The sequence below is a fragment of the Manis pentadactyla genome, chromosome 11 (assembly GCF_030020395.1).
Source record: "Manis pentadactyla isolate mManPen7 chromosome 11, mManPen7.hap1, whole genome shotgun sequence".
NCBI classification, from domain to species: domain Eukaryota; kingdom Metazoa; phylum Chordata; class Mammalia; order Pholidota; family Manidae; genus Manis; species Manis pentadactyla.
The window spans coordinates 111,560,823-111,586,835 of NC_080029.1; the positions used below are offsets into that span (position 1 = coordinate 111,560,823).

Sequence of the window (26,013 nt, forward strand, 5' to 3'; positions counted from 1 at the left end):
AGACAAAAGGGACAGTGTGTGCAAAAGTCAAAAGTGTACGCACGTGAAAGCACCTGCCATGTTAAGAGATGCCCACAGGGCATAGGTGGGTGCCGGGAGAAGAAATGCTGGGAATATCAGCTGGGGCCGCCTCACAAAGGGTGCTTCCAGTGTTCTGCCCAACCCCTTTTCCTGCTGTCTTTCCCAAACATGCGCAGCTTTGTGCCAGAGGCTTGCTGTTAAGAGCAAAATAGCATCCATGTGGGGTTGCTGCTCCCCTGGTGCCTCACGTGGGGTGTGCTCAGGAAACATGTGGTGTGGTGAATTGCATTAGACTCAGATGGGTCTAGGACTTCATTTAGCTCACTTGACAATTACTCCTGACTCTTTGGCCCTCTGCATTCATCAGGAATTTGAAGATGAGAACTCCTCTGGTCTTTTACTCAGATAGTTTGGAAGAATTGATGATTCTTTTCCATCTAATAGATTTTATTTTTAAATAGGGACTTTTAGAAACACAAGTCCATGACCGCAACGCATACATTTTAGTCTCAAAAAATTAGGTAATTAGCCATTAGCTTTGTAAGATTTTTTTTTCTATCTCTTTTTTTAAGGGTTTTATAAAACTGCTCAGATTCTAATCGTGCTAGCCCGCAGATGCGCCACGGGAGAAAGCTCTGCCCCCCGCCGTCCCGTGCTCAGTGTGCCTCAGCTGGCTCGGCCTCTGCGGCGGGTGACAAGCAGGTGCTCAGAGCAGGCCCACTGTACACATGATTAGGAAACTTTTTGGCTTCTTCCCGTCCCTCCAGTTTCCCTTGGCCTGACATGTTGAAAAGAGGGCTAGATAACATTAGTATTTAGGTCCGATGGGCTCTTGCTTTATTATCAGTCACCATCTGGACTCGGCGTTGGTGTCTTTGGCTAGAAAGAGGTCACCTTGAAGGAACCAAGAGTCAGACCCTGGACTGTACGTCTGCGTCTGCCGTCTTTCTCCTTCCTCCCGTAGGGCATCGGACTCCTGTGGGAGCCGGATGGTCCCAGGACGTGTCCCCCTCACTGGGACCCCACCTTGAGGACTATGAGTCCTGCTTCCCCTCTTCAGCTCAAGTCTTCCACTTGCGCTACAGTAAAGAGGTTTCTACGAGCTGAAAAAAGTGCCTGGCGTGACTTTCGCCTCTCCACAAAGAGTGGGCATTTTGACCCAAGGCAACAAGAAACAGACTTTTTCTGTTCAAAGGGAGAGGGGAGAAAGAGGAGGGGATTCTGAAGCAAGTCGCTCCCGGAGGGGCACCCAGACCCCTCATGAAGGGACTTGGATCACTTTTCTTACAGGCGATAACTTTCTCTCAACCACGTCTCTTAGTCTTAGACATACCTAATTATATAGAAAGAACATATACAGTTGGCCCTTGACCCACACGGGTATGGGTCCACTTACATGCAGGTTTTTTTCAGTAACTATATTGGAAATGTTTTTATTTGTGACCACCTGAAAAACCATTTTTCTTTTCTCTAGCTTTCCTGTAAGAATACAGTATGTAATACATGTACAAATTATGTGTTAATTGACAGTCTGTGTTTATCAGTAAGGCTTCCCGTCAACAATGGGCTATTAAAAGTTACGTTTCAGAGGAATCAAAAGTTTATAAGCAGGTTTTGTACTGCTTGGGGGGCCAGTTCCCCTGACCCTTGCATTGTTCAAGCGTCAATTGTGCTCAGATTCTAAAGGAAGACGGAGAACAGGGTTTCTTTTGGGTTTGGTTATTCTACCCAACCTTCTTGTTTCAGGGGTAATCAGATAGAGACTGAAAATTTCATGCTATAATAAACACCAGGGCATGTGATGTAAACTTTAGAATCCTGCGATATGAGTGAAAAATATCAGTCCGGGCCTAGCAAAGTCATTGTGCAATCCCTGGGGCAGTGGTTCTCCATTGGGGGCCATTTTGCTCCCCCCTTCCCCAGAGACATCTGGCAACATCTGGAGGCATTTTGGGCTTTTCCAAGTGGGGGGGGCCGCTGTGGCATCTAGTGGCAAGAGGCCAAGCATTTTGTTCAGGCTACGGTGCACAGGACAGCCCTCCACCCCAGCAGGAACGACCCAGCCCAAAGTGTCGGTGGTGCCAAGGGTGAGAAACCCTGCCCTCGGGCTGTCACAGTCAAACTATCCTCTTCTTAAGAACAGACCAAGTTCCTTATTCCTTTTCTAGGCATAGTTGAGGAGAAAGCAGGGTCAAGTTAGACAGTTCAGTCCCAACTGTTCCAATTGTTCCAAATTGGTTAAACCTCAGATCCTCCTCTCAAAGCCCATGAGCTTTCTCTTCTAGAGGATTTCCTTAACGTTACTTTTCTCCTGGCAAAATTTTCAAATTCCATAGTTCCTGCTAACTTCCAGAGAAAACCCTGAATAAACCAGGCCCTAATTACAAACAGGCCTCAGTGGAAAAGCATACACATAACTGAGTCAAAACTGCTTAAGGTTCGCACTGACAAACTTCCCCTCAGAACCAGAAACCCGTGTCACAGTGTGAGGCCGGCTCTGAGTCGGTGTGAGAGGGCCTGGGCGAATGTAGGGGTGAGGTTTGAGGCTCACTTCTTTGGGGCTGCCTCCTCGTTGGTCTTTGGGTAACAGCCCCATTTGCTGCTTGCATCTTTGGGAAGTGGGACGGAGATGATAATTCTGGCCAAGTTTCCATAATCAGCCTCCACTGAACAGGTTTGCCTTGGATGGCCATGGATTCTCACCCCGGGGAGAGCCGGGGGCCGCCTGTGCTCTTGGACGTAGTAGCTCTGGGTGAGCCGTGCCGGAGGGCAGTGGCAAAGCTGCACGTGGGCTTGGCTCCGGAGGCCCCAAGCTGGGAGTGAGTCGGGGCTTCTGCTCAGAGGCCCCTCAGGCTCCCGCAGGCAGACTGGGAGGGTCTATGGAAGCGCTCTGCCAAAGCCTGACAGCACTGCCCACTCTGTGAGCGCCAACTTAGACCCGAGCTGGTCTAAGAAAATGGTCAGTTATTCCCAGTGCCTCAGCCCATTGTTACAGGTGGAGCTACTTTTTGGCTGTCAGACTAAGTTCCTGCATGGATTTTTTCTGATCCTCTGTAAATGCCCTCGAACAGTGTCCTCATAACGTAGAGTCAGGATGGACAGTTGTTAATGTCCACTTAGAATCATAACATGTTAGCACTGAAAAGACGTGAGCTAACCTAGTCCAACCTGTCATTTTATGGCCGAGGAATCCAAGCCAAAGAAGGGACATGATTTGCCAGCATCATACAGCCAGGAGGAAACAAAGCGAGGCCTTGAACCTCCTGAGATCTCCTGACTGTAGGGGAGCACCCGTCACCCCATCCCCTGTGACCTCTCTGGCCTGCTCCACAGAACAGAGCTTATTATTCTCCTTGAATTATAAGCAAACTTCTACCTGATTTATGTAGGCAAAGTCCCTTATCTATAGGCAGAGTTTTATGTATTATATTTCATATAAGAGTTAAAGTATTTCCATTTAACCCTTGATTACTACATACTCCATTTTGAAGAACAGGAAAGGAGAGTTATATCCAGAAGAGATCATAAAGTGATAATTCTGGACATTTGAGGCATTTCCTAGAAAAGAAGTTGGTGGTCGTCATCCTATACATCCTCAGTTCTTAGGAAGGGTCATTGTTTAGGCTCAGTTTTCAGTTCAAGAAAATGAGGAAAAGAGGGAAATTACCTTGAGCAGTAAAATCTGACAAGGAGAACATGAAAGATAAATTTGTGAGCATTTCTTGATTAAGTAACTGACAGAGAAGAACACAATTCTGGCCATATGTATGGTCAGAAGGGCATTTTTTAAAGCTTCTGACAAAAGCTTTGAAATTCAATCTTCATATGTTCAACAAAGCTTAGTAGGTGACAGCTGTAATCTCAAGCAAAGGAAAGGAACCAAAAAGGTGCACCAGGTAAGATGAGGCGAGCTGATTCTCTGACAAGTGGATTAATAGGGTCATCTTCTAACACGAACACCTGGCCGGTTTGGTCACACACTGGTGCATGTAAGGGGATAAAGTGGAACTTGCACAGGCCCGCCCTGCTTCTGGCCCCTTGAGATTCCCATATGGGGAGCGGCTCAAGAATCCACAGCGAGAAGGTAAACTAGGACATGTGAAGAAAGGTATGGGCCCCAAGAGAGCTCCCTTACCCCTCTCCCCAGACCCCCAGCTTCCAGCAATACTGACATAGGTACTGAGCAAGTAAAGATGTTCAGTGTCTTTCTGGGGAGTTACGGTTATAGTTTTAAAAGAAAGAACTGACTTTTCACAAAGTCAGGAATAAACTGAACTATTAAGCTGCATTCAGTATAGGTCCCGTGTGCCTGAGTGTATGCGCGCTCTAGGGAGATGGAACAAAAAGGCAAAGCACGCGGGCGCTGTCCTGCCTGATAAGCCCCTTAGACCATGAGCTGCTTGGGACCACAGACGTGAGTTATGCCCACTGTCTGAAACCTTGTACAGGAGCTTCCCTGGACATTGGTGGTGCTGATGGCAAAGCCAAGGATGGGTCTTGATGCCAAGAAAGCCTAGGATAAGAAGGCAAGAGTTGCATCTCATGACAAAGGTCCTAAATGTGTCTTAGGAGAATGGGTAGTTCTCCAAAGCACAAATGTCCCTTGAACACCCTCTTTTCCCCATCGGTGGGTGGCTCCTGGACTAGGGAGAGCTCTGGTCGTGCACCTGGAGGCCCTGGTTGTGCTTCCCTGAAGGGAGACCTCGCCACACCACACACAATAGCTCCTCACATACCCTGGTACCCTTGGCAGCCAGAGTGCTCTTAACCCACCTCCCCAGGGCACTGGAGACAAAGCCCAAGGGCAGGGCACCCAACTTCACCCAAAACCCACATCTGGGCACCACACTGCCCATACGCACTGATTGCCTCACCTTGTCGGAAGGAGACATACACCAGCCTCTCATCAAACTTCTGGACCTGCCGGAAGTTGTTGACCATTTCCCTGGGGGACGGGTCATCCATGTGTGTGCAGTACAGAGCTGTCTCCAAAGCCAGCAGCTGCAGGGGGAGGAGCAGAGACGTGCCCCATGGGCTGAGTGACGCTTCCTCAAGGGGAAGAGACTGCCAGCTCTCACCTCCAGGTACTTGGCAGGAGACATATTAGAAAGTAGTGGGGAAGTCAGAGAACTGCTCCCCCTCCCACTGAGTGGGTGCCTGGGTACCGGGGGCCTGGTCTGTCTTCCCACCTCCCAAGGCTTGGGGGTAGGGTCCTGCTTTTAGCTCCTGACTATGCCTGAAATCTGCCCTCCCGGGAGGGAAAGCTGCGATGGCAGAGCAGCAGAGGATACATTCCTCTCAGGAACCTGGTTTCAGACGCATCGCTAAATCAGAGGGGCGTGGGTTTATTCTAATAATTTCATCAGGAGGAACAAAAAGATGGAAGCAAGAGTTTCACAGGTCATCTGACTACTAGTTCCCTGGCATTTTTCATACACCCACATAGATTATATAATCTGTTTCCAAGGCAGTTTCTGGGTTAGGATGTTACTGCTTCCCCACACATTTCATCTCTTGATTCATCACATCTTTATTCCTGCCCGCCTACTTGCTGCCATTTATCTAGGTCCCTCGGATCAGTAGCTCAGAGTGAAAATGAAGGAGTAACAGGGAGGGCTATTCTGCACTCATGAAGAGGGGTGGGGGCGTGGGGTGGGCCATGAGCCAGGAGGCAGCAGTGCCCCGGCCCTGTCTCCTGCACAGCTGAGGAGCAGAGGGATGGGCGGTGGCCTGGAGCTCAGGTCTGACTTTAGGTCTTAGTTTTGTCACTAGCCAGAGGTTTCCTCAACTCTCTGTCACTTTCATCACCTGTAAAACGAGAGGGTTAGAGATGATGGCTAGGGATTCTGTTCCCCAGTTTGTGAGCTTCTTGAGGGCAGGGACCCTCACTTGCCCATCGCTGCAATCCCGTCCCCCTGGTTTGTTGAATGACTTAACCTGATCCTTTCTTTATCCTGCCCCTGTGAAGGAACCGTGCTCCCTTCTGCCTGGCATGTACTAGGAAATGCAGCCAAGCAACTCTTTAAAGAACTGTGGGGATGAGCTCATTTTCATAGCTTGACTTGACAGCTCCACTTTTGAAGCTCTGCCTGCAATTTCTGCAGTGCTTCCAACCACCTGTGGTATTTGGAGAGGTTTGGCATAGCTGCCAATGAAGCTCTAAGCGAGGAAACCAAGTTGTTCATTATGACATGGTGGTGGGAGGGATGGAGGGACCGAGGTACCGTGTGGTCTCTGACTGGAAGGGCACGACTGTTACCTGCTCTTTGGAAATTTGCACAGGGTTCCGGAACACAGTCCAGAGCACAGTGGGGTGGCAGGGAGGTGTGGTCAGAGACCCTTTGTAGCGGTAGTACTCGGCAGGCTTCTCAGGAAGCAGCTCTTCAATGCTAAAACCTGGAATGCGGACTTCTTGGCCTGGAGAGACACGTTGGGGGGATAGTGTCAGCCTTGCTCCCCACGGCAGAGGTGGAGCTGAGCGTCTGACTGAGCCTAGAAACACACAGTAGCCCCTTGCTGGACCATCTGACCCAAGGACCTGGTCACTGGCAGCACCCGCCCCCTGTATTCTTCTTTCTCAGGTCACATGGGGGTGCCTAACTCCTTCCCCAACAGAGCATCTGAGGACCACTCACTCACCTTTGTACTTCACATCTTGAAGATGACTGAAGATATTGTCATAGGATGGACTGAAGGAGCCCATCTGCAACAAAGACGGGGCAGGTTGGACTGTGACAGGAATCTGTGGGCTGAGCCTGGACTGACAGGTGCTAAGGGAGGGCCCAGCTGGGGGTGTCTAGTCACCACTGCCTAGGTAAGGACCCTAAGGGTGCACTCGACCAGGACAGTTGTGATGGATCACAAGGCTGTTAGGGGCTTGGGGTAATGGTCCTCCCTCATGTATCTCAGGATGTCCTATTTCCAGGTCAAGGCACTGGGGCTTGAGTGCTCCAGGGCAAGGGGCACCTGATTATCTGACTATGAACCTGAAGGCCACAGCTAGCATGTTCTCTATGCAGAACTTAAGGAAGCCTGAGTTCATGCAAGCCAAGTCAGGCAAGTGAGTATGCTGAGAAACGAGGTACATTAGAGGTCTCATTAGAGGGGGAAAAATGCAGGTGAATCAAGAGATAGTCTCCTTTTCTGGGATTAAGGAAAGAACTCATTCTAGGGTCCAGATAAAGGATGGAGCTTGGATACCAGGAGTTTCACCAGGGCTTCAGGCATCTGACACAGAGTGGCACTGAATGGTCCCCACCCCACCACAGGTCCTATCCTACTGGGCAATTCCATGCTTTATGCAATAGGGTTGGAGACTGGAGCTCTTTTTCCAATATCACAAAGGACATGCCTATTTTTGCTGCCCAGAAACAGAAAGCGCTGCCTCCAGGACAAGAGAGAAGGAACCCTAGGGGGGAATACCTCCTGATCTAGAACAAGACACAGCCAACATGGGAGTGAGCCCCGCACATCCAACAGGCAGGGGTGCATAGAACCAAATGCCAAATCAATCATCCCATCTTCAAATGTCCTGTAAAATCCTTTGAAATGTCTCTTACCTCTATGAGAACAGCTAGGACAGCGAGGCCTTCTGACTTGTTACTGGCAGTGCTGGCATTGGGGTACAGGTCCGAGTTATAATGGACAATATGCAGCTGCAATGGGAGAGAAGCCGCTCATGAGGGGGTGTACAACTCATGGGAATGTTCTTATTTTGCAGGAGACTGGAATCCCATGGAGAGGACAGACAGACACCACACACACACACCCCGGCCGCCCAGCTAGATTAGCCCTCTCACACCTTCCCTTGGTGGCCCCCCCAGTTTACCCTTTTCCATCACTCCTCCAGACTAGAAACTCCACCAGGGCAGACTGTCAATCTATTGACTCATTGTATCCCAGTATCTGATACAGCGCTTGAGAAGTACCAGGTACACAAGTAGATGAACGAATGAATGAATGAATAAGTGTATGAATGGGTTTTTATCCTTGCCATGAAAAGGCTTGGATAAAAAGCTCTTCTCCCGTCTTATTTTTCCTACTTATTCTGGAGCCTGGAGTGAAATGGTCTCATGTGGCTTGCCCAGCCTCACCTGGCCATGCTGCACTTAATCTGGAAGCAGTGGGGACCAGGGTGGGGAACCTCCAACTGTCACTTAATCATAATTGTATCCAGAGAAGGACATGTATTTTCCTTCAGGGGAGAAAAATCACAGTATGACTTTTATAAAGGTTTTATTAGCCATATTTTGAGTCCATGAAACAAGAATGTTATTCCATGCATATAGACTTCACCTTTACAAAATAAAATTCTAAACTCATTTTTCAAAGCAGAAATTACTTGTCATTATTAAAATGAGGAAAAGAGACGTTTTTGAGAAATCTTGGGTTTTAAAAAGTCTAGGTAAGCATTAAGACATTGTTATGACAAATTCTGACAATGTTTAAACTTGAGTTTTAATCCTAAAGGTGGTGTCACCTGTTCTCCAAAAAACTATATTAGTAGATAGCTCTACATATGACACATGCATTTTTATTGATTCTTTGCCTCTTGGAAATATGGCACATTGCAATATTATCTCTCTTTCCTCTTTCTTCATTCATCTCCTTTCCAATCTTTTGTGACTGTAAATAGAATTCAAGCATATTTCATTGACTACAGCTCAGCGTTCCCACTTTTCAAATGGCCCTTTTTAATTAAAAAAAAATTGCATCACATTACTTCTTTTAAGTGATCCTCTATTATAAAGATTTCTTAGGGGCTCCTTTTTTGCCATCTTTTCCTCAAAGGACGTAACCTGCTGCATTGCCTCACATCATCTTGGCTTAGCACCACCTTGAGAAATGGAGCTGAATTCTGTATGGCTAGGATTTTTAAAAGTGTGTCTGTTTTAGCACTTTCCTCACTGCCTTCAGATTCAAGAAGAGGTGAAGACTAACAAACAAATCCTCCCTGTGGAGGGGATTAAGACAAGTCTCCTCTTACATAGACTCAACCCAGAAGAAATACTACACTTTCAAGGACCCTCCATAGAGAATCTGCTGCCTCACAGTCACCTTGATGTATTTTCTCTATTACTGACACTTATGGTCCATCTTCACCAGGACCTTGGTCTGATGATGTGGCTTAATAGCAGAAAATACAATAACTAGGAATATTTCAAAATGCCCAAACCTCCCCAGCCTACACTCTAACTCCTTTATTCCCCTTGGGAAAGTAGAAGCCTCCCCATTGCAATTAGCCTGAACAAAATTGTTCAGAGAGGGGCCTGGTGTGAAATATGCACCTTCAGGAGTGCTATCCCGTTGGGCGGGAATTAGAGCCCCTCCACAGTTGTAACTCCACCTATTAGAGGCCTGAGACCTTAAGCAGCTCCACAGTCCAGAACAGAGGAAAATGGCCATGTCGGTATTTACCGTGGGCCCCACTGGCTGATCAGCAGCATCTGTCTCTTTGTATTGCCCTGTAAACACTGAGAACCACACCCCCAAGTTCAGTCCCATGGGGACTGTGAGGAGCGCCCCAAGCGCGCCCCAGCCCTTGCCCCCTTGCAGTGCAGGGACAACGCTCTGCCCCTCCTGCCGCTGTCTTTGAGCACTTGGGTCAGCACTGCAGTGCGTAACGCTGCCGGGCGCACATTCCTCGGGAGTCTCTGATTGCCACGATGCTCTGCACAGTATGATGCTGTTCATCCCTTGATTTGTGGCCAAGTAGAAGAGTGGCCCTGGACTGCCAAGTTCCAAGGAGAGCTCATGCCCAGGGAAAGGGAAGGTGGGTGGGACAGACCTATGCAAGCAGCATTTCTCAGGAAGGAAGACGGAGGGCTTTGGGGGAGCAATTAGCCCGGATGATTCAGCCGTGGGATGAGTCAGCCAGACAAGCTGGTGGGACCGTAGTCTGTGCAAACAGAAGGTGACGACTAGAAAAGGGGCATGTGCATCCCTCCGTGCCACCCTGGGAGCGCAGCCTTCCGAGCAGCAGTAAAAGATACAGAGACACCCTCAGCGTGTTCAGGTGGGGCAGGGGACCGGGACACTGCAGGTGAACCGGGTGGCTGAAGCAGCTACTTCTTCCTGTGCCGCTGACAGGGCCGGGTGGGTGTCTAGAGCATGAAGGCAGTTCTGAGCTCACCTGCACACCAGCCAGGTAAAGGGTGCCAGACCACCCGCTGCCAGGCAGCCCCTGCCAGCCTGGCTCCCCTACTCACCTCTGCAGCGAAGTGCTTCCCACCCACAGTGTGCTCAGAGCCGTGGGGGTCGCTCTGGTCCCCCCAGTGCAGGTGCAGCTGCGTGGCGCTGTAGCGGGACTGGAGGCCCTGGATGTGCAGGCCTGGGGGCAGGTTCATCCTCACTGCGGGGAGTGGAGGGGCAGCCTTCAGAGCCTTGGCATCTGTGCTGCCTGAGAGCCAGCAGGTAGGCCACACCTGCCCAGGGCTCAGGCAGCAGGCATGTGGGTGCAGCGAGGTGGAGACCAGAGAGGCACAGCCTGTGGCTCAGAAACCTGGGCTTCTTTCCTGAGAACATTCCCATTTGCAGAGACACCAGCACCTTCTTGGTTCTGGTGGGAAATGTGGCAGAAACACGAAAACTAGACCAATGGATGGGTGTTTATTTACGTATCCTCATACTATGTACTATGAAGATACACCCTTTAATGAAATATCTGCCAAGCTGTACAATTGTATAACAATAATAATAATAATTACTATTTATGAAGCATCTACTCTGTTCTCAAGCTCAACATACATAACCCAGTCTTTACAGTATCCACTGACTGCCCACTAGCCAGATGGACCAGGAGGTAAAAATTCTTACCCAGAGTCTCATAAGTAGTCACGGCAGGATTAAAACCCAGGTTCATCTGGCTCCGAAGCCTGGCTGTACCCATAATGAACTGTATGGCTCCTTGAATAGTTGGGCCAAGGGGTGCAGGCCTGTCCCTTCTCCCATCCCATCACCTCTTCAAAGAGGTTCTGCCCAGGGCAGAACCACCCGAGCCCAGGGCCACCAGCACCGCCTGGAGAGAGTGGCTGGGCATCCCTCAAGGGCTCCTCTCTGCCCCTTCTCCCGGGCACCTCAGGGGAGGCCTCTCCATGGCAGATGGAGGACGGCAGGCCAGGGAGCTGAGGGAAGCTCAGACATCCCCTGCAGGTCTCAGCGGTCTCCCCTTACCTGAATGGCCATCATTGGTCAGGACAAACTGCTCATGGGCAGACACGTTGTAGCCTTGGAACCCAAGGGGCACGAGGCTGGCGTCATATTGGAGGATGCCACTGTGCAGATCTATCGGGGACTGCAGCAGGCCCCCACACGATGGGTACTTCTTAGACCAGCTCTTCTCCCCATCAGGACCTGCAAGGAGAGATCGAAGCCCAAGGTTTTGTCAGTTTTCCACGCAAGTGTTTTTCTCACCTTCTAATTCTGTGCTCGATACAATCACTCCTTTTCTCTTCTTTCCTTAATCTCCAGTGGTATATTCTTTAAGGCCCAGAGATCTCAGCCTACAGCCCACTTGCTTTTAAAGTGATTTGGGGAAAGAAAGACTAGAGCAGCCCCATGCCAGAGACTTGGGCCCACCAAACTCTCCTTTAATTGTACATTGCTCATATTTTGACACAATACACATCCTTTCCATATGAAGACCTGTTGAATTTCAGCAATTTAGCATCTGTTTACTGCACCCCTATTATGAGCAGGAATTGCTCTGGGACTGGGGGCCACCACGTTGAACACAATAGGGCCCCTGCTCCCCCAAGCTTGCCTTCATAGCTGTGAAGAATTTGATGAATCCTCTGGGATGCCCCAGCCTGAAAAAACTGGTGTCTGACTGACCACAGCTCCAGGTAGGTTTTTGAGGCTGGTGGATTTACAGGTATGATCTTCCTGATGGGAAACCCCGAGGACATTGACTCTAGATACCCACATCTAGGTTAGTACAGAATCCAACCTGATAGGGATGCTTGAAAAATATCAAGTAATTACAGGCCTGGAATCACAGAGCTAAGTGCAAGGTTTACACTGGGGGCAAGTGTGACAATACTACTAATTGTTGCACTATAATGGACAAACTATCAGTGAGGAGGAACAGACTTAAAAAAATTAATTCTCCAGGGCTCAGGTGGCTTGCTAACTACAGGTAATAGTCCTTCCTCTGGAAATAGAAATAAACAATCCAATCCCATTTTCAGATAAACTTTCTTACTCCCACAGGGAAAAATCTTTAAGGAATGTAAAGCTATGTTTAAAAGATTATCTCCCATGGTAATTAAATGGATTTTCAGGCTGAGGTTTCTCCAGAAAAGCAAATAATTGGCATGTCATGGCTCGTTAGGATAGAAGAATGGTACCCTGTGGGCTCTCCCAGAGCTGGGAATCACGCTTTGCCATCCAGGGTCTATTCATCAGTGTTACAGCACGAGGAAGAAAGTTAACTGGAGCAGAGGGGCCAGGAACACACTTCTGGTGGGAAACCTTCCTAGGTCAGGACACTCACAAACCCTACTCATTTTTCAGGCTGTCAACCTGTAGATATGCCTTTCTGGAAATGTTAGAGCTTGAAGGGATTTCAGAGTCTCTAATTCGGCCTTTCCCTGGACACCAGTTTTCTCATTTGCACATGTCAGTCGGAATCTCTGCTGAGCTATATAGCTTCTATCTCCAAGACTGCAGAGCAGCTCAATTACACCAAGATGGCAATGGAGGGAGGAGGAGGCTAGGGGACACCAAAGCAGTCACCTAAGGGACAAACTGCAGTAGAACAGTTATTCCACTGGGGGAAATCAAATTCCTTAGGGATGGCAGGGAGCAGAGAGGGAGCAATCATGAAGTATGAAGCCAACACTAAAGGTCAGGAAAGAGGCAGAGATATCTGGTGGCAAGCCTTCCGGAGTGTGGCTACCACTGCTTTCTCTGACCACAATACCACCTGGGCCCACAGCTGGGGTGGCAGAGCCGCCAGCCAGGATGAATGGAAAGTTCAGGAAGTAAAGAGGCACAGCAGTGATATTCGCTCCTTGCACACATGACCAGGGAACTAGGTAGAAGAAGGACTTGCTTTCGCCAGAGCAGAGATTCCAAGAGAGCATTTTAGTGATAACGAGACCAGGACTGCTTGGGGGCCGGGACATCCCACTTTCATCTCTGTGAGTTCATGCTGTGATTAGGGTCACACACATAACAGGCATTTAGTAAACATTTTCCGAAAGAATGAAAGACCCCAAAGAACAAAGAGCCTGGGAAAAGGTTATCAGGAGGAATTTTTCTTTTTTCTTTTGCCCTAAATACTCTCTATTGGAAGTTAGGCTGAATTAGGTCTTTGGAGGCAGGAAAGACTAGGGATAGAAAAGGCAGCCGTCAGGGGTGGTGAAACCTTCCATTAAAGAGAAGCAGCTCTGCTGGCCCAGGAGAGTCCAGAGAGCGAGACTCTAGCACCAGCTGTTCTGCCACCGCAATGAGGAACCCGGAGCAGGTCACATTTCCTGCCTAAGTCTCCTTTGCCCTTCATACAAATGGGAATATGGACACTGTGTTCTAGAAGGTTCCTTCTGGTTTCCAAGCCCCGGGATTTATGAAGGTACTGGGAAGCCTTCACCCTCTGAATCGGGCGAGTTTGAACGAGTTGGTGCGAGTTGCTCAGCCAAGGCAGTTCCTGAGCATGTGACGGGCCCAGTCGGAACCAGCTTGGGGATGAGGGCCCCGGGCGCGGCTGCTCTGGGGCTGCCTGGAGAGGGGGCTTGGCTGCTGTCCACAGTCACAGGCCCCTAGGGCAGCAGGGTTTAAAAAGCCTCTTCTATTCCTGCTTTATTGTTGTTATTGTTTTTATTATTATTATTTTAGTAGTTTTGGTCCTTACAACTCTACAACCCTATAGAGTCAGCGAGGCAAGAATTGCCCCGTTTTATAGATGAAAAATTGAAATTTAAGTGATTGGCCCGAAGTTAGACTCTGGCTTAGTAAGAGATTTACTTTGCCTAGGTCACAGTTTCAGTATTAATCCAGGAGATTTTGTGCACGCCCGTTTCCTTCCTCTCCCATGCTGTCCTTCATGGCAAGGAGCCTGTCTCATTCATCCCTGCCTTTCCCAGTGCCTGGCACAGAGCAGGCCCTTACATGTTTACTGAGCTGGATTCTCAAGCTAATTTCGTGCTTGTTGCTCTCCAAGGAAGTATGCACCTATACGAACCCCCTAGCCTCCATATTTCCCCATGTAACTTTTTTTCCCATCAAAAAAGAAAAGGAAAATGATGTTACTTGCTTCAGTTCAAATTGACCCTCCCAGCTTCCTAGTTTACCTGCACGAGGATCTGTTCTGTTTGGGGTCACTCACTGAAAAAGGATATATGGTTGCTTCCCTTCATCCTGGGACATGGCCTGCCAAGTAAGGGGCCTCATAGCAGTTCACAGGACCCTCCACCAGCATGTGATGGCTGGTGTCCCCCTCTTGGGCAGCTGGGGATATTTCAGAGCAGCTCCTGTCTTTGTGGCTTGTGTGAGAGACAGAGGTGTCGTGTGGGTGGGCAGCAGGACAGCCAGGATCGGGGCGTAAGCAGGGGACTCCTCTCTGCCTCCCCACCTCTGCCTGGGCAGTGGGCAGCCTGTTGCCACAGCAACACGGGCCGCTGGCTGGCAGCTACAGCCCAGGCTGTACTTTTTCAATTCAGTCTCAGCTTTCAGGGTCACGCCAAATGCTCTGCCGCCAGAAAACCCGTCTCGGGACTGACTCTCTCAAAAGAATCATTTATTTCCAGCTACTGTAAAAATCTGACTTTTCTGAGTCTTGACTTTGCCTCTCCAGCTGGCTGGATTCCTCCCATGATCGTGATAAAGGAGATCATGTGTATTTCCCAGTTTGTTTTTCCAAATAAAGTCAAGGCAGTATTTCTTTCCAGTTCATGAATTTTTCTACCTTAGGCAAAACAGAAGCGGGCCAAATTTCTGTTTTGAAATGTGACATGAGATTAACATGGCACAGCTCAAAATGCCTCTCCTGATTTCTGACTGGGCATCATGAGGTCCAAAGTGAAGGCTTGCATCACCCGAGAACCAGAACTTTTCCATGGAAAATTTCAAAAGTATGCAGTAGTTGAGAGAAGAATAACGTGAGCCCCTGCGTCCCCTAGCTTTGGCAATGGACAACTCACAGCCAACCCAGCTTGGTCTACACCACACCAGCAATCCCCTACCCCGGATAACTTCGAAACAAATCCAAATGTATTTCATCTGTACTTATGTACGTGTCTCTAAAACATAAGGACTCCTAACACAAAACCGCAATACCATTACCACACTTAGAAAGTTAACAATTCCTTAGTTTTATCAAAGACAGAATTCAAAATTTTCCAATATCCCATAACATTTAAATAGTTCATTTGTACAAGTCAGGATTCGACTAACGTCCACAAAGTGCAGGTAGTTGATGAGTTATGACCCAGTCTCAATTTGATGGTGAGTCCTCCTCCAAGAACAACTTCCAACCCTCTTCCAAGGCTCAGAATCCCAGAGCCAGGCTGACTCGACCCACCCTTTGCCCTCAGTAGGTGATAGAGTCCCACCCCCACCTCCCCCACCTCCCCCACCTCCATGAGTTGCTATCATGGGAGCGCCCTCCCCTGGGGAACCCCTTGCTCTGCCGCACTGCCAAGGCTCCCCGCAGGGCCCCTGTGCCTCAGCCTTCCCTGTTAACTGTCAGGCTCCTTTCTTGTTGCAGCCAGGTCAGCTCTGCTTCTGTGGTGCCGTCCCACCGCTCCGCTCCCTTGGCCACAGCACGACCTGCCCCATGCCAACAGAACAAAGCAGAACCATAGCCATCTTTTATGGCCGAAAATGCCTCAGCCTGTCAAGGCCTTCTGAGGCCCTCATACCCTCTCCAGTCTGCCCCCAGGGTCAGGCTGGCCCCCCATCCTCAGAACAAGCTATGCCTGCCAACCTTCATGAATGCTCTTATGCTAAAAACTTGCTTGAAATACCTTCTTCTTTCCTCTTTCTGAATCTCTTCAGAGCCCAGCTCCAGTCCTGCCAAAGCTGCTCCAGGGTTTCCTCCCTGCCCTGAACTCCTCAGCCAGCTACTCTGGGTTTGCACATAATGTCACAGTGACTTCAACTGTCATTACCTATCTCACCTGGTGGCCATAATCTCCAGACTAGCACAGAAACCTGTTCCGGACTAGAACTCCATCTACAAGTTTCAAAGACCTTTTGAAGACTAGAACCTTCTGTCACATTCCTTCCCCATTTCTGAACACACAGTGGCACTTACTAAACACTTAACAAATTGACTTGGAGGTTTTCTTGAGCTCATTTCAGAAATCCAGCCATAAAGGGATTAGAGAAGTACATGTATGTGCATGTGTGTGTGTGCGCGTGTGTGGTTATAGGAAGGTGAGGGTGACAAGAAGGGATTTGTTTTGCTTTAATGGAGAAACTTGAAACTTGAGCATACTTCCATGCAGAACAGAAAGGGGCATGGACAAGGACGGCTGGATCCAGGAGAAAGAGGAGCTCATTAATGAAGTGTGATAAATTAGTACAGGAATGGAAGCAAAGCATAGAGACTAGACTATAAGCAATAATATCGCACTATCTTGGTATGGTAGCAGGGGGTAACTACACTTACTGGGGTGAGCGTTCAATCATGTGTATAATTATCAAATCACTAGATTGTACATCTGAAACTGACACACTATTGTATATCAACTATATCTCAATTAAAAAAAAGGAGTGTGGCTCTGAGAAGACGGCGGGCAGAGGATCCAGCCAGCAGAGGTAGAAATTAACTCTGGGCTGAAGAAGGTTTATTCAATAAATGTTTGCTGAACGGCTCAGACCAGAACACTGAAGCCAGCCTGCAAATGAAACCCGTGGAGTAAAAACCCCAGTCAGAAATCCTGGAACTCAGCAGGCCTGCAGAGGTGTTCAGAGAGAAGCATTTGTGGTGGGAAGACAAGCAGTCTCAGTTCCTCTCATTCTGAGATGGATGCCAGAGTCCAGCAAGGAGCCCAAAAAAAGTCAACGTAATTTTTTTAAATGAGCTTTTATTTGGCTATTTTCTAGATATAGCTTGTATCTTGTTTTAAGGTTTAATTATGGATTAATTAATTAATTAGTTTCAAAGCAGGCACAAAAGTAGAGGGTATAGTATACTGGCCCCATGTACCCATCTATTCATGACTTGCTTGGCTGTGTCTATCCCCCACCCATCCATTCTCCCTCCGCTGGGTTACTTTGAAGAGAATCTATGGATGCTATGTATAAATAAAGATAAGAACTCTTAAAAAGGAACCACAATATGATTTCCACATCTAAAAACTGTTAACAATCATTTCTTAATGTCATCAAATATCCCATGAGTGTTTTAATTTCCCCAATGGTCTCATAAATTTATTTAACAATTTATTTGAACCAGGATCCAAATAAAGTCCATGTATTGTGACTGGATAATGGGTCTCTTAAGTTCCTTTTTATCTATGGTTTCCCCTTTCATCCCTTTCCAGCATGGGTGTATTTACTCTGTATATATATATATATATACATGTACAGGTTCATTACTGCCTTAGGCAAATAATTTATGCAAGTAAATGAAGGATCATTTTATTATTTTATGGCCTGTTTACAGACATGGTATAGGGGTAATTAAAAAATGTTATGGGTTGAGTCATTTCTTACATTTATACTCCTGGTACATGTGCATTACAGCATATGTAATAAAAGCACATAGAGCTCCTTGGAAGACAAGAACTGTGTGATTACTGCTGCTGTGTGATGCCTGTTTCTCACTCACTGCATCCTATGTGCTCAAGGATAATACAGATATTTTAATGGATTTAAATATTGTTCATAACTTAGATTGTATCTGATAAGTCTGGACAAAACTAAAGTGTGTTCATTGTCATCCCATTTTGAGAACTGTCTTTTTGGGCCCCTCTATGTCTGTCCCTCAGGCTTACCTGCTGCCCTGGCATTTCCTGGTGGTGACAGTGTCTCAGGTGTGTGTGTGTGTGTGTGTGTGTGTGTGTGTGTGTGTGTGTGTGAATGCTCCTGCAGGCAGCTGCCTGGAGAGCCACTCCTGGCCCTGAGCTCCTACCGAAACACAGTAAGATCAACACCACTCCTGGCCCTGAGCTCCTACCGAAACACAGTAAGATCAACACTTGCCCCAGTGGATAAAACCATAGCAGCAAGGTAGCAAGGTGTACACATTCTGGATGTTGACAATGCCTTTTTTTCAACAACTAGCCAAAATGTCAGTGCAATAAAAACTTTTGGTCAGGTCCCTAAGGTTTGTTTTGTAAGGGGATTTACTATGGTAAAAATGTACCTAGTCCTGGCATGTACACTTAATATGAAAGCAATCACCCATTGTGTATCACATTTGAATACACATTTAATGATTTAATGAGATAGATTATATTTGCAATTAAAAAATGAGGATTCAAATGTTGACAGAAGGCGAGAATCATCACTAAACACTCCTTGGAGTGCTACTTAATTTTGAAGTTAATTTATTCATTTCTCCAACAAATGTGCCTACTTTGTGCCAAGCACTGATTTAGGCGTGAAGGTATGATGAAGAACAAAACAGATGAAAGTAGAGCACATGGAATATAGTCAATGTTCTGTACCATCATTCTGGGTTGACAGATAGCAGCTGTCTGATTACTCTTGAATCACTATGTTGTGACTTGAAACCAATGTAATATTGTATAAATTATGCTTCAATAAAAATAAATAAATAAAATAAAATAAAATATACCCCCTTACCCCCAAAAAACAAACAAGGGCAAAACAGGTCTGGTCTCTGTCCTCAAGGAGCTTACATTCCAGGGGAAGAGACCAATAATAAGTTACAAATAAGTAAATGAGCAAACCAATACAGAAATAAATGAATACAGTCTGCAGTTGGTGCTACAAGGGAAGTAAACAAGGGCTATGATGGAGAAAAATGGAGGGGCCGCCACAGACTGGGTGATGCAGGCAGCCTTCTGAGATGGGGGCTGTCACTAAAGTTGAGACTAAAAGGATGGGTATTGAGCCAGCTGTGAGCAAACCCAGAGAGAGTGCACAGCAAGTTCAGAGGTTCTGACACAGCAGAGAGCTTATACGCATTATGAGTATGTGACGTACTGACTCCGAAAGAATGTGGGATCCATCTGGCTTCCCCTTGCCCAGGCCGAGCATGGCCCTGTGGCAAGGCTGAGTGGGAGTCCTTAGCTGCTCAAGTATACCCCTCTGTCTGTGAGATAGGTTCTCCTTTCAGGGGGCTTCCTCCTATCTCTGGGGGTCAAGCATCAGGCATGGTCCTGTGGCTGCAGCCACGGAGAACATGGCTAAGCCTCAGGACACTCAGAGGGCAAGGCAGCCTTGGGGTCCCCTCTAAATCCATCTCAAAACCACACATCCTCAGGATGTTGTTGGGATGTGGAAGCCACATTTAAAAAATACATTTAATGTATACTTTAAATCTCCTGTAATTCACTTTTGAAGTTGATTAAAAGATTTACAGCCTTTCTAGCATAGTGCAGAGAAGACAAGTAGTGACTCTATAGCATCTTACTACACTGATGGACAGTGACTGTAATGGGGTATGTGGTGGGGACTTGATAATGGGGGGAATCTAGTAACCACAATGTTGCTCATGTGACTGTATATTAATGATACCAAAAAAAAAAGTATACAGCTTCTCATAAAAGTCTAGTGGTTTCAGTCTGTCAGCAGCATGGAGCTCCCACAGTGTCCACCCTGGTGTGCTCTGGCTCTCCTGCCGACGGCCACATTCTGCTGGTTCTGCCTGTTTTCCTGCCGGTCAAGTGGAGAGACATGGCCACAAAGCCCAAGATCCTGCCCAGAGGAGAGGAGGCTAGCAGGGGTGTGGGCTAATGATTGATGGATGAGGTCTTCTGATTTCATGATAATCGAACGGAGGCCAAGGAGTCAAACTGGCATTGAAGCTTGTCTTTGTTAATGTTACAAGTGAGTCAGAAACAGCAGAGTGACAAGGGTGAGAGAGTCAGGGTCACTTTCTATTTATAAAGCTTAAAGCCAGACTGCCTAAACAGGCCCCTTCTTCTTCCTTGGATTTTATGTTATTGATCAATAAAAACAGAAAACTTTCCTAAAGATGTTTTGATCCACACTATCTATCAAACTTTCTATTATTTCAATTTTGGTTTGGGTCAGCTTGGGAGGGAAGGTTGAGACTGGGCTGTATAAAGACCCTCTTTGGCATCATTTCTGATTTGGCCATAGTGCAGGTGAGAAGAGGTGAGCTGTGAGCCTTAAGATGGAGACATGAACTAAACTCTCTGCCCGTCCTTGGGAAGGCCTTCCCTTCCCCCTAGCCACTCCTAGAGGGCCCCTGCTGCTGCTGGGGCTGCAGGAGAGGAGGTACAGGCCACCTCTCCTTGTAAGGCAGGACAGGGTGTTCCCCCTGCCTCTGTGCTCCTGTACAGGGCTTTGCATTTCTCTTTCCTAGCAGCACCTGCACTTACCAAAATCTTCTATCTTTCTACCCCATTAGACCAGCGGTTCTTCAAGTGTGGGCTCTAGACATGTACTGTCTTTATCAGCATCACCTAGGAACTCGTTAGAAATGCAGATTCTCAGGTCCCACACCAGACCTACTCAGTAAGACACTGCGGTGTGTGTGTGCGGGGGTGTGGCACCCAGCATCTGTCCCTGAACAAGCCTGACGGTGACTGACGCTCACTGAAGGCTGAGAACCACTGCGCCAGGTCCTCGGCCTGTCTCACTCTTTCTTGCGTCCCTGACTCCTACCGCAGATCTGCCATCCTGACATATCCAACAAGTGGTTCTTGAACAACAACTTAAAACCACTAATAAATTAGACAAGTTGCCAAAGTGATGACAGCCTAACCCCAATACTGAAGCCTCGCCAGGCACCAGTCACTGGTCAATGCTCAATATCTGTTATTCTCCTTGATCTTCTCTGACTCATTCGCAGAGGAATTGAGGCCGATGTTAAAATGCTAAGTCCACTGTTGAGCCAGATGTCCTGCTCTACCCTCCTTAAAAAGGATATTAAAAATATTCTTTCTCTGTGCTCAAGCAAGGACCACTAACCATCTCTAAATAGATGGACTGCAGACACCATCATTTTAACTTACTGTTGTATGTGTAGTTATGGAGACATAATTATGGTGTTTGTGGTAATTTCTGTTTAGTGTTGACTGTCTTGCCAATGGGTTTCAGCCCCAGACAAGTTCACTATGGATTCAATGAGACTGAAAAGTGACAGTGGAACGTTCTTGAGGTAAAAGGGTTTATACCCAACTTTATTCCCACGGGGGCAGGTTAATCTCTAGAATCCTGTCTGTCCCCAGAGAGCGAGTCTGCAGGCAGCAAGCTGGTCTCTGCCTCTGGGCCTCTCTGCCCGTGCAGCTGTGTCAGTCTCTGTCCTCGGTGCTGCCACCACTCCGGCATCTGCTCTGCTCTCCTGCAGCCTTGCAGCTGTGCCACCATGTGGCCCAGAGCACTGGGCGGAGCTCTTTATATAGAGTCAATAACAACGTACTGCGCACACATGTGTAGTGAGCTAGCCGACCAGGGCCAGGTGAGAATCCTGGCCACTGGAATCTTTACTTTCTCCACATTGACCATCAGGAACATAACTTCCATTTCTAAATTTCTTTTCATGGGTCATTTCATTTCCTTAATCTTTTTTTTAATGGTGGTAAAATATACATAACATAAAATTTACTTTTTTAACCATTTTAAAGTGAATTCAGTGTCATTAAATGATTCACACTATCACCACCATCCACTTCTAGACCTTTTTCCATCATCCCAAGAGTCCATTGCTGGTGGGAATGTAAAAATGGTGCAGCCATTATGGAAAGCAGTTTGGTGGTTCCTTAAAAAATTAGACATAGAATTATTAAATGATTCAGCAATTCTGTTCCTAGGTATATACTCAAAATAATTGAAAGCAGAGACCCAAACAGATACTTATACACCTATAATCATAGCAGCATTATTCATAATTACCAAAAGGTAGATATAATTCAAATGTTCATGAACAGATGAATAAACACAATGGGGTATATACACAAAATGGACTATTATTTAGTGACAAAAAGGCTCATCTCAATTTAATATACAACTTCTTTTCCTAGAATCTAACCCCATAGATGTTTGAGGAGAGCTGAGGTAGGTATCTGTATTTTCACAACCTATCACAGAACCAAACTTTTAGTAGGGGCTCAGTAAACACTCAGTGGTTGAAGAAACTCTCTATAATTTACTTTCTGAGTCTAGACTCAAAACAGTCTAGGCTGCCAAACCTTAGTGTGCTTCAGAATCCCTTGGAGGGCTTCCTAAAAAGCAGATAGCTGGGCCCCACCCTCAGAGTTTCTGATTCAGGAATGTTCCAGGGAATCTGCATTTCTAGTAAGTTTCCAGGTGATGCTGGCACTGCATGTCGGGGGACCACACTTTGAGAACCACTGCTCTAGGGCAGGATTTCTTTTTCTTTTTCTTTTGCATTTTATCCAGTGCTGTTGTTGTTTTTTTAAATTAAGGTACATACAATACAATGCACAAATCTTAGCATACAGCTTGGTGCATTTTGATGGAGCAGTATTTCTTAACCCTGGCTGCACGCTGGAATCTTCAGGAACTTCTAAATTGGCCCCTGGCCTCAGGCACTGAGATCTAGTTCAATTGACCTTAGGTGAGGGTTTGGAAAGCTGCTCAGGTGATTCTAATGTGTAGCCAAAGCTGAGAAGAGCTGACGGAAAGCCCCCGGCAGGTCAAAGGCCTTGCAGCTAGAACCAGGGCTTCTATCTCTCCATTGTCAGGGTAAGGTTGCCTTTTTAAAAAGTAATTATTTTTGATTGTGGTAAAACACATATTACATAAATTTACTGAGTGATATTTAGTATATTCACAATGTTGTGAACCAGCATCACTATTTAGTTCCAGAACATTTTCATCAGCCAAAAGGAAACCCTATACTTATATCCCACTTCCCCTCATCCCCACCCCCAGCCCCTGGAACAGCTGATCTGCTTTCTGTCTCTATGGGCTTGTGGACATTTTGTATAAATGCAATCATACAACATGTGGCCTTCTGTGTCTGCTTCTTTCATGTAGTATAACGTTTTCCAGGTTCAGCCATGTTGTACCACGTACCAGCACTTTGATCCTTTTTGTGGCTGAATAATAAATATCCCACTCTGTGGATATACCATGATTTGTTTATCTATTCACAGGGTTGCTTTTCACTATAGTTTAGATATTTGACTCTGGATAAACTGCTAGTCTATTGGGTAAAATAGTTATTGATGAAATAAAGTATTGGTGTTTCTCCTGCATGGGTTTTATTTAGAAAATGAGCTGTGAATTGAGCTGCCATGAAAGGAAGATGGAGAAAATAGAGCCTGGTTTCCTGGAAACAAGGGTCAAGGGGTCAACAAGGCTAATATCGGTAACAAGCTCATGAATGACAAGGGGAAGCTTCAATAATAATGACAACACCAGCTGATGTAGCCATGCTTCCTGGTACTAAAAGGAAATTGGTGGGAGAGCAAGTAAAGCGGGCAGAGGCTGCCTTTGCGACAGGCTCCTTCCCTGGCAAATAGAGATTTGAAGGTGTCACGGGCGCTTTTAGTAACTGTCTCGTCCAGCTGGTTACGGTACCGCTGTCTTCCCTAGCTGACAAACAGCTGCTCTGCTGTCCCTGCCTCCCCCATCCACCTTTTCAGCACTCATCTCTGTTACACAGTATGAGGCTGAGGGTGCAGCCGTGACTCGATTCAGTGGCTAGACAGAGGTGGGCCAGACACAGTCCTGGTATCTAAGTTGAATGTGGCCCTGAATTAGTTGTGGAATTCGGATGTCTCTTTACTAGGATGTGCTCCTCCCCTTTTGCTTCTGCTCTGATTCTCACCTCCTCTTCCCAGCCAAGCTTTCAAGCATCGTCTGAACTGCTCACCTCTGCATCTCCACTCCCCATTCGGATGTCACTGCTCGGGGACTCTAATTTCCAGGCACATGTCCTACTGAACACAAGTAGACTCTTCAGCCCTCGTTTCTCTCACAGCGCTTGGCCCCAATGGCCTCCCTTGTTTCTGAAACCTCGCTGCTCCAGGTTTCCAGGGACACTGCTTTGTTCAAGTGGTTCTCTTATTTCCTCCTGTCCCTTCTCAGCTCTGTGTAGCTGCCTGAGCCTTAATGTTAGCTGTCCCCATGGTTCTGTCCATGGTCCTTTCTTCTTCTCTCACATACACCCCTGGGATAAACCCATCCCCTCCCATGGCTTCAGTACCACCTCTGCCCTGCCCGGGGTTTCCCCCTGAGCGCCAGACCAGTTGCCTACTGGACACCCCCACAAGACACCCCATGACTTCCTGAAATCAGACATGGCTGCAGGGAAGGCAGACAGGCAAACAAAAATTTAAACAACAAAACTTGCCATCTTCTCTCTCACTGTCTTCCCCCCAAAACGTCCTCCGCTCCTTCAAAATTCTCTGTGTCAGCTGGTGGCACCACCCACACACCAAAAGCCTAGACTCACAATCCACTTCTTCCTCGCCTCCCCTTTGGGCACCGTTTCTAGCTGCAGAAACATAACTATTTTATGAAGAGTCTTTAGGTATCTTTTTAAAAAACTTATTAGTTTGAAAAACTTTAAATATACAGAAAATTTATAAAAACAGCACAGTGAATTCCCACATACTCTTCACCTAGAATCACAGGTTGTCAGCATCTTGCCATACCTGCTTTATTACTTTCTCTATAGATATTCATGTTATTATTATTACAGATCCTCCTCGGCTTATGATGGGATTATGTCCTGATAAGCTCATTGTAAGCTGAAAATATCGTAAGTTGAAATGCATTATTACATCTCACCTACCAAACATCCTAGCTTAGCCCACCCTACCTTAAGCACTCAAACACCTACACTAGCCCACAGTTGGGCAAAATCACCCTAACACAAAGCGTATTTTTCACAAAGAAATGTTGCGTGTCTCATGTAATTGCTTAAACATGTCCTGAAAGTGAAGAACAGAATGGTTGTGTGCGGGCAGGATGGCTGTGAGCGTACCGGCTGTTTGCCCACCTGATCACAGGGCCGACGGGGAGCTGTGGCTCACTGCCTCTGCCCAGCACCACGAGAGAGGACTGTCCTGCGTATCACTAGCCCAGGAAGAGATCACAATGCACAGTTCGAAGTACGGTTTCGACTGAATGTGTATCGCTTTCACACCACTGTAAAGTCAAAAAGTTGTAAGTGGAACCATTGTAAATCAGAGAACATCCATATTTTTGAGCCAATTGAGAGAAAGTTTCAGACATCATGCCCTGCGGTATTTAAACACTTCAGTGCCTATCTCCCAAGAACAAGGATATTTTCTTACATAATCATAATACAATTATCAAAGTCAGGAAATTTCACAATTAGTACAATACTGTTATCTAACATAAAAGCAATATTCAAATGTTTACACCCAGACTCAAAGGATCTTCCCACATATCACCTCTAATTTATAAAAGGGAAAATGGTAACATTAAAACAGAGAAAGCCATCAGACATTATCTTAACCATGTGATCAAAATGATTGCCGAAAATGAATGGGCCAACTAAGTGCTTCCTGACTCAGTGCCTAGTGAAGGACACATTACTTCTGCGGTATTCAGGCCAAAGTGTACAATCTGGATCTCATGAGAAACCCTGAGACAGACCCAAGCTCAGGGACATTCTACAAGATATCTGGTCCATTTGCTTCATAAATGTCAAGGGCGTGAAAGCTCAAAGAGACATCACAAATCAACACAATGGGTTGTCTGGATTGACTGTGGATCAGAAGGAAAATGCTGTCACGGACAATACTGAGTTTCTTTTGAAGTTGGCCTTCATCTGTCCCCACTGGCACAGCCCTTGTTCGGGCCCATAGCTCCCTGTCTGTGCCTCTCATGGGCCTTGGTTCTCCAGGCTTACCTCCCACTCCCCTCTCCCACAATCATGTGCACCAG

General features: G+C 46.9%; 2 protein-coding genes across 4 annotated transcripts in view; one reads left to right on the forward strand and one right to left on the reverse strand.

Annotated features, from left to right (window-relative positions):
- The window catches only part of APH1B (aph-1 homolog B, gamma-secretase subunit), a 53,463-nt gene extending 46,736 nt beyond the window's left edge, over window positions 1–6,727 (forward strand). For both annotated transcript variants that reach the window (XR_008992625.1, XM_057488874.1), the window contains 2 exons: window positions 986–1,113; window positions 6,603–6,727. Coding sequence is in view for 1 of the 2 variants with exons in the window: in XM_057488874.1 (XP_057344857.1) it covers window positions 986–1,113; window positions 6,603–6,680 (206 nt within the window). In the remaining variant the exon portion in view is untranslated. The remainder of the gene's footprint in view (window positions 1–985; window positions 1,114–6,602) is intronic.
- CA12 (carbonic anhydrase 12) overlaps window positions 1–26,013 on the reverse strand; it is a 51,704-nt gene that overhangs the window by 8,653 nt on the left and 17,038 nt on the right. For both annotated transcript variants that reach the window (XM_036903087.2, XM_036903086.2), the window contains exons 3-8: window positions 11,194–11,373; window positions 10,230–10,372; window positions 7,581–7,676; window positions 6,661–6,724; window positions 6,281–6,438; window positions 4,896–5,022 (exon numbers count right to left, since the gene is read on the reverse strand). In XM_036903087.2, the coding sequence (XP_036758982.2) occupies window positions 4,896–5,022; window positions 6,281–6,438; window positions 6,661–6,724; window positions 7,581–7,676; window positions 10,230–10,372; window positions 11,194–11,373 (768 nt within the window). The remainder of the gene's footprint in view (window positions 1–4,895; window positions 5,023–6,280; window positions 6,439–6,660; window positions 6,725–7,580; window positions 7,677–10,229; window positions 10,373–11,193; window positions 11,374–26,013) is intronic.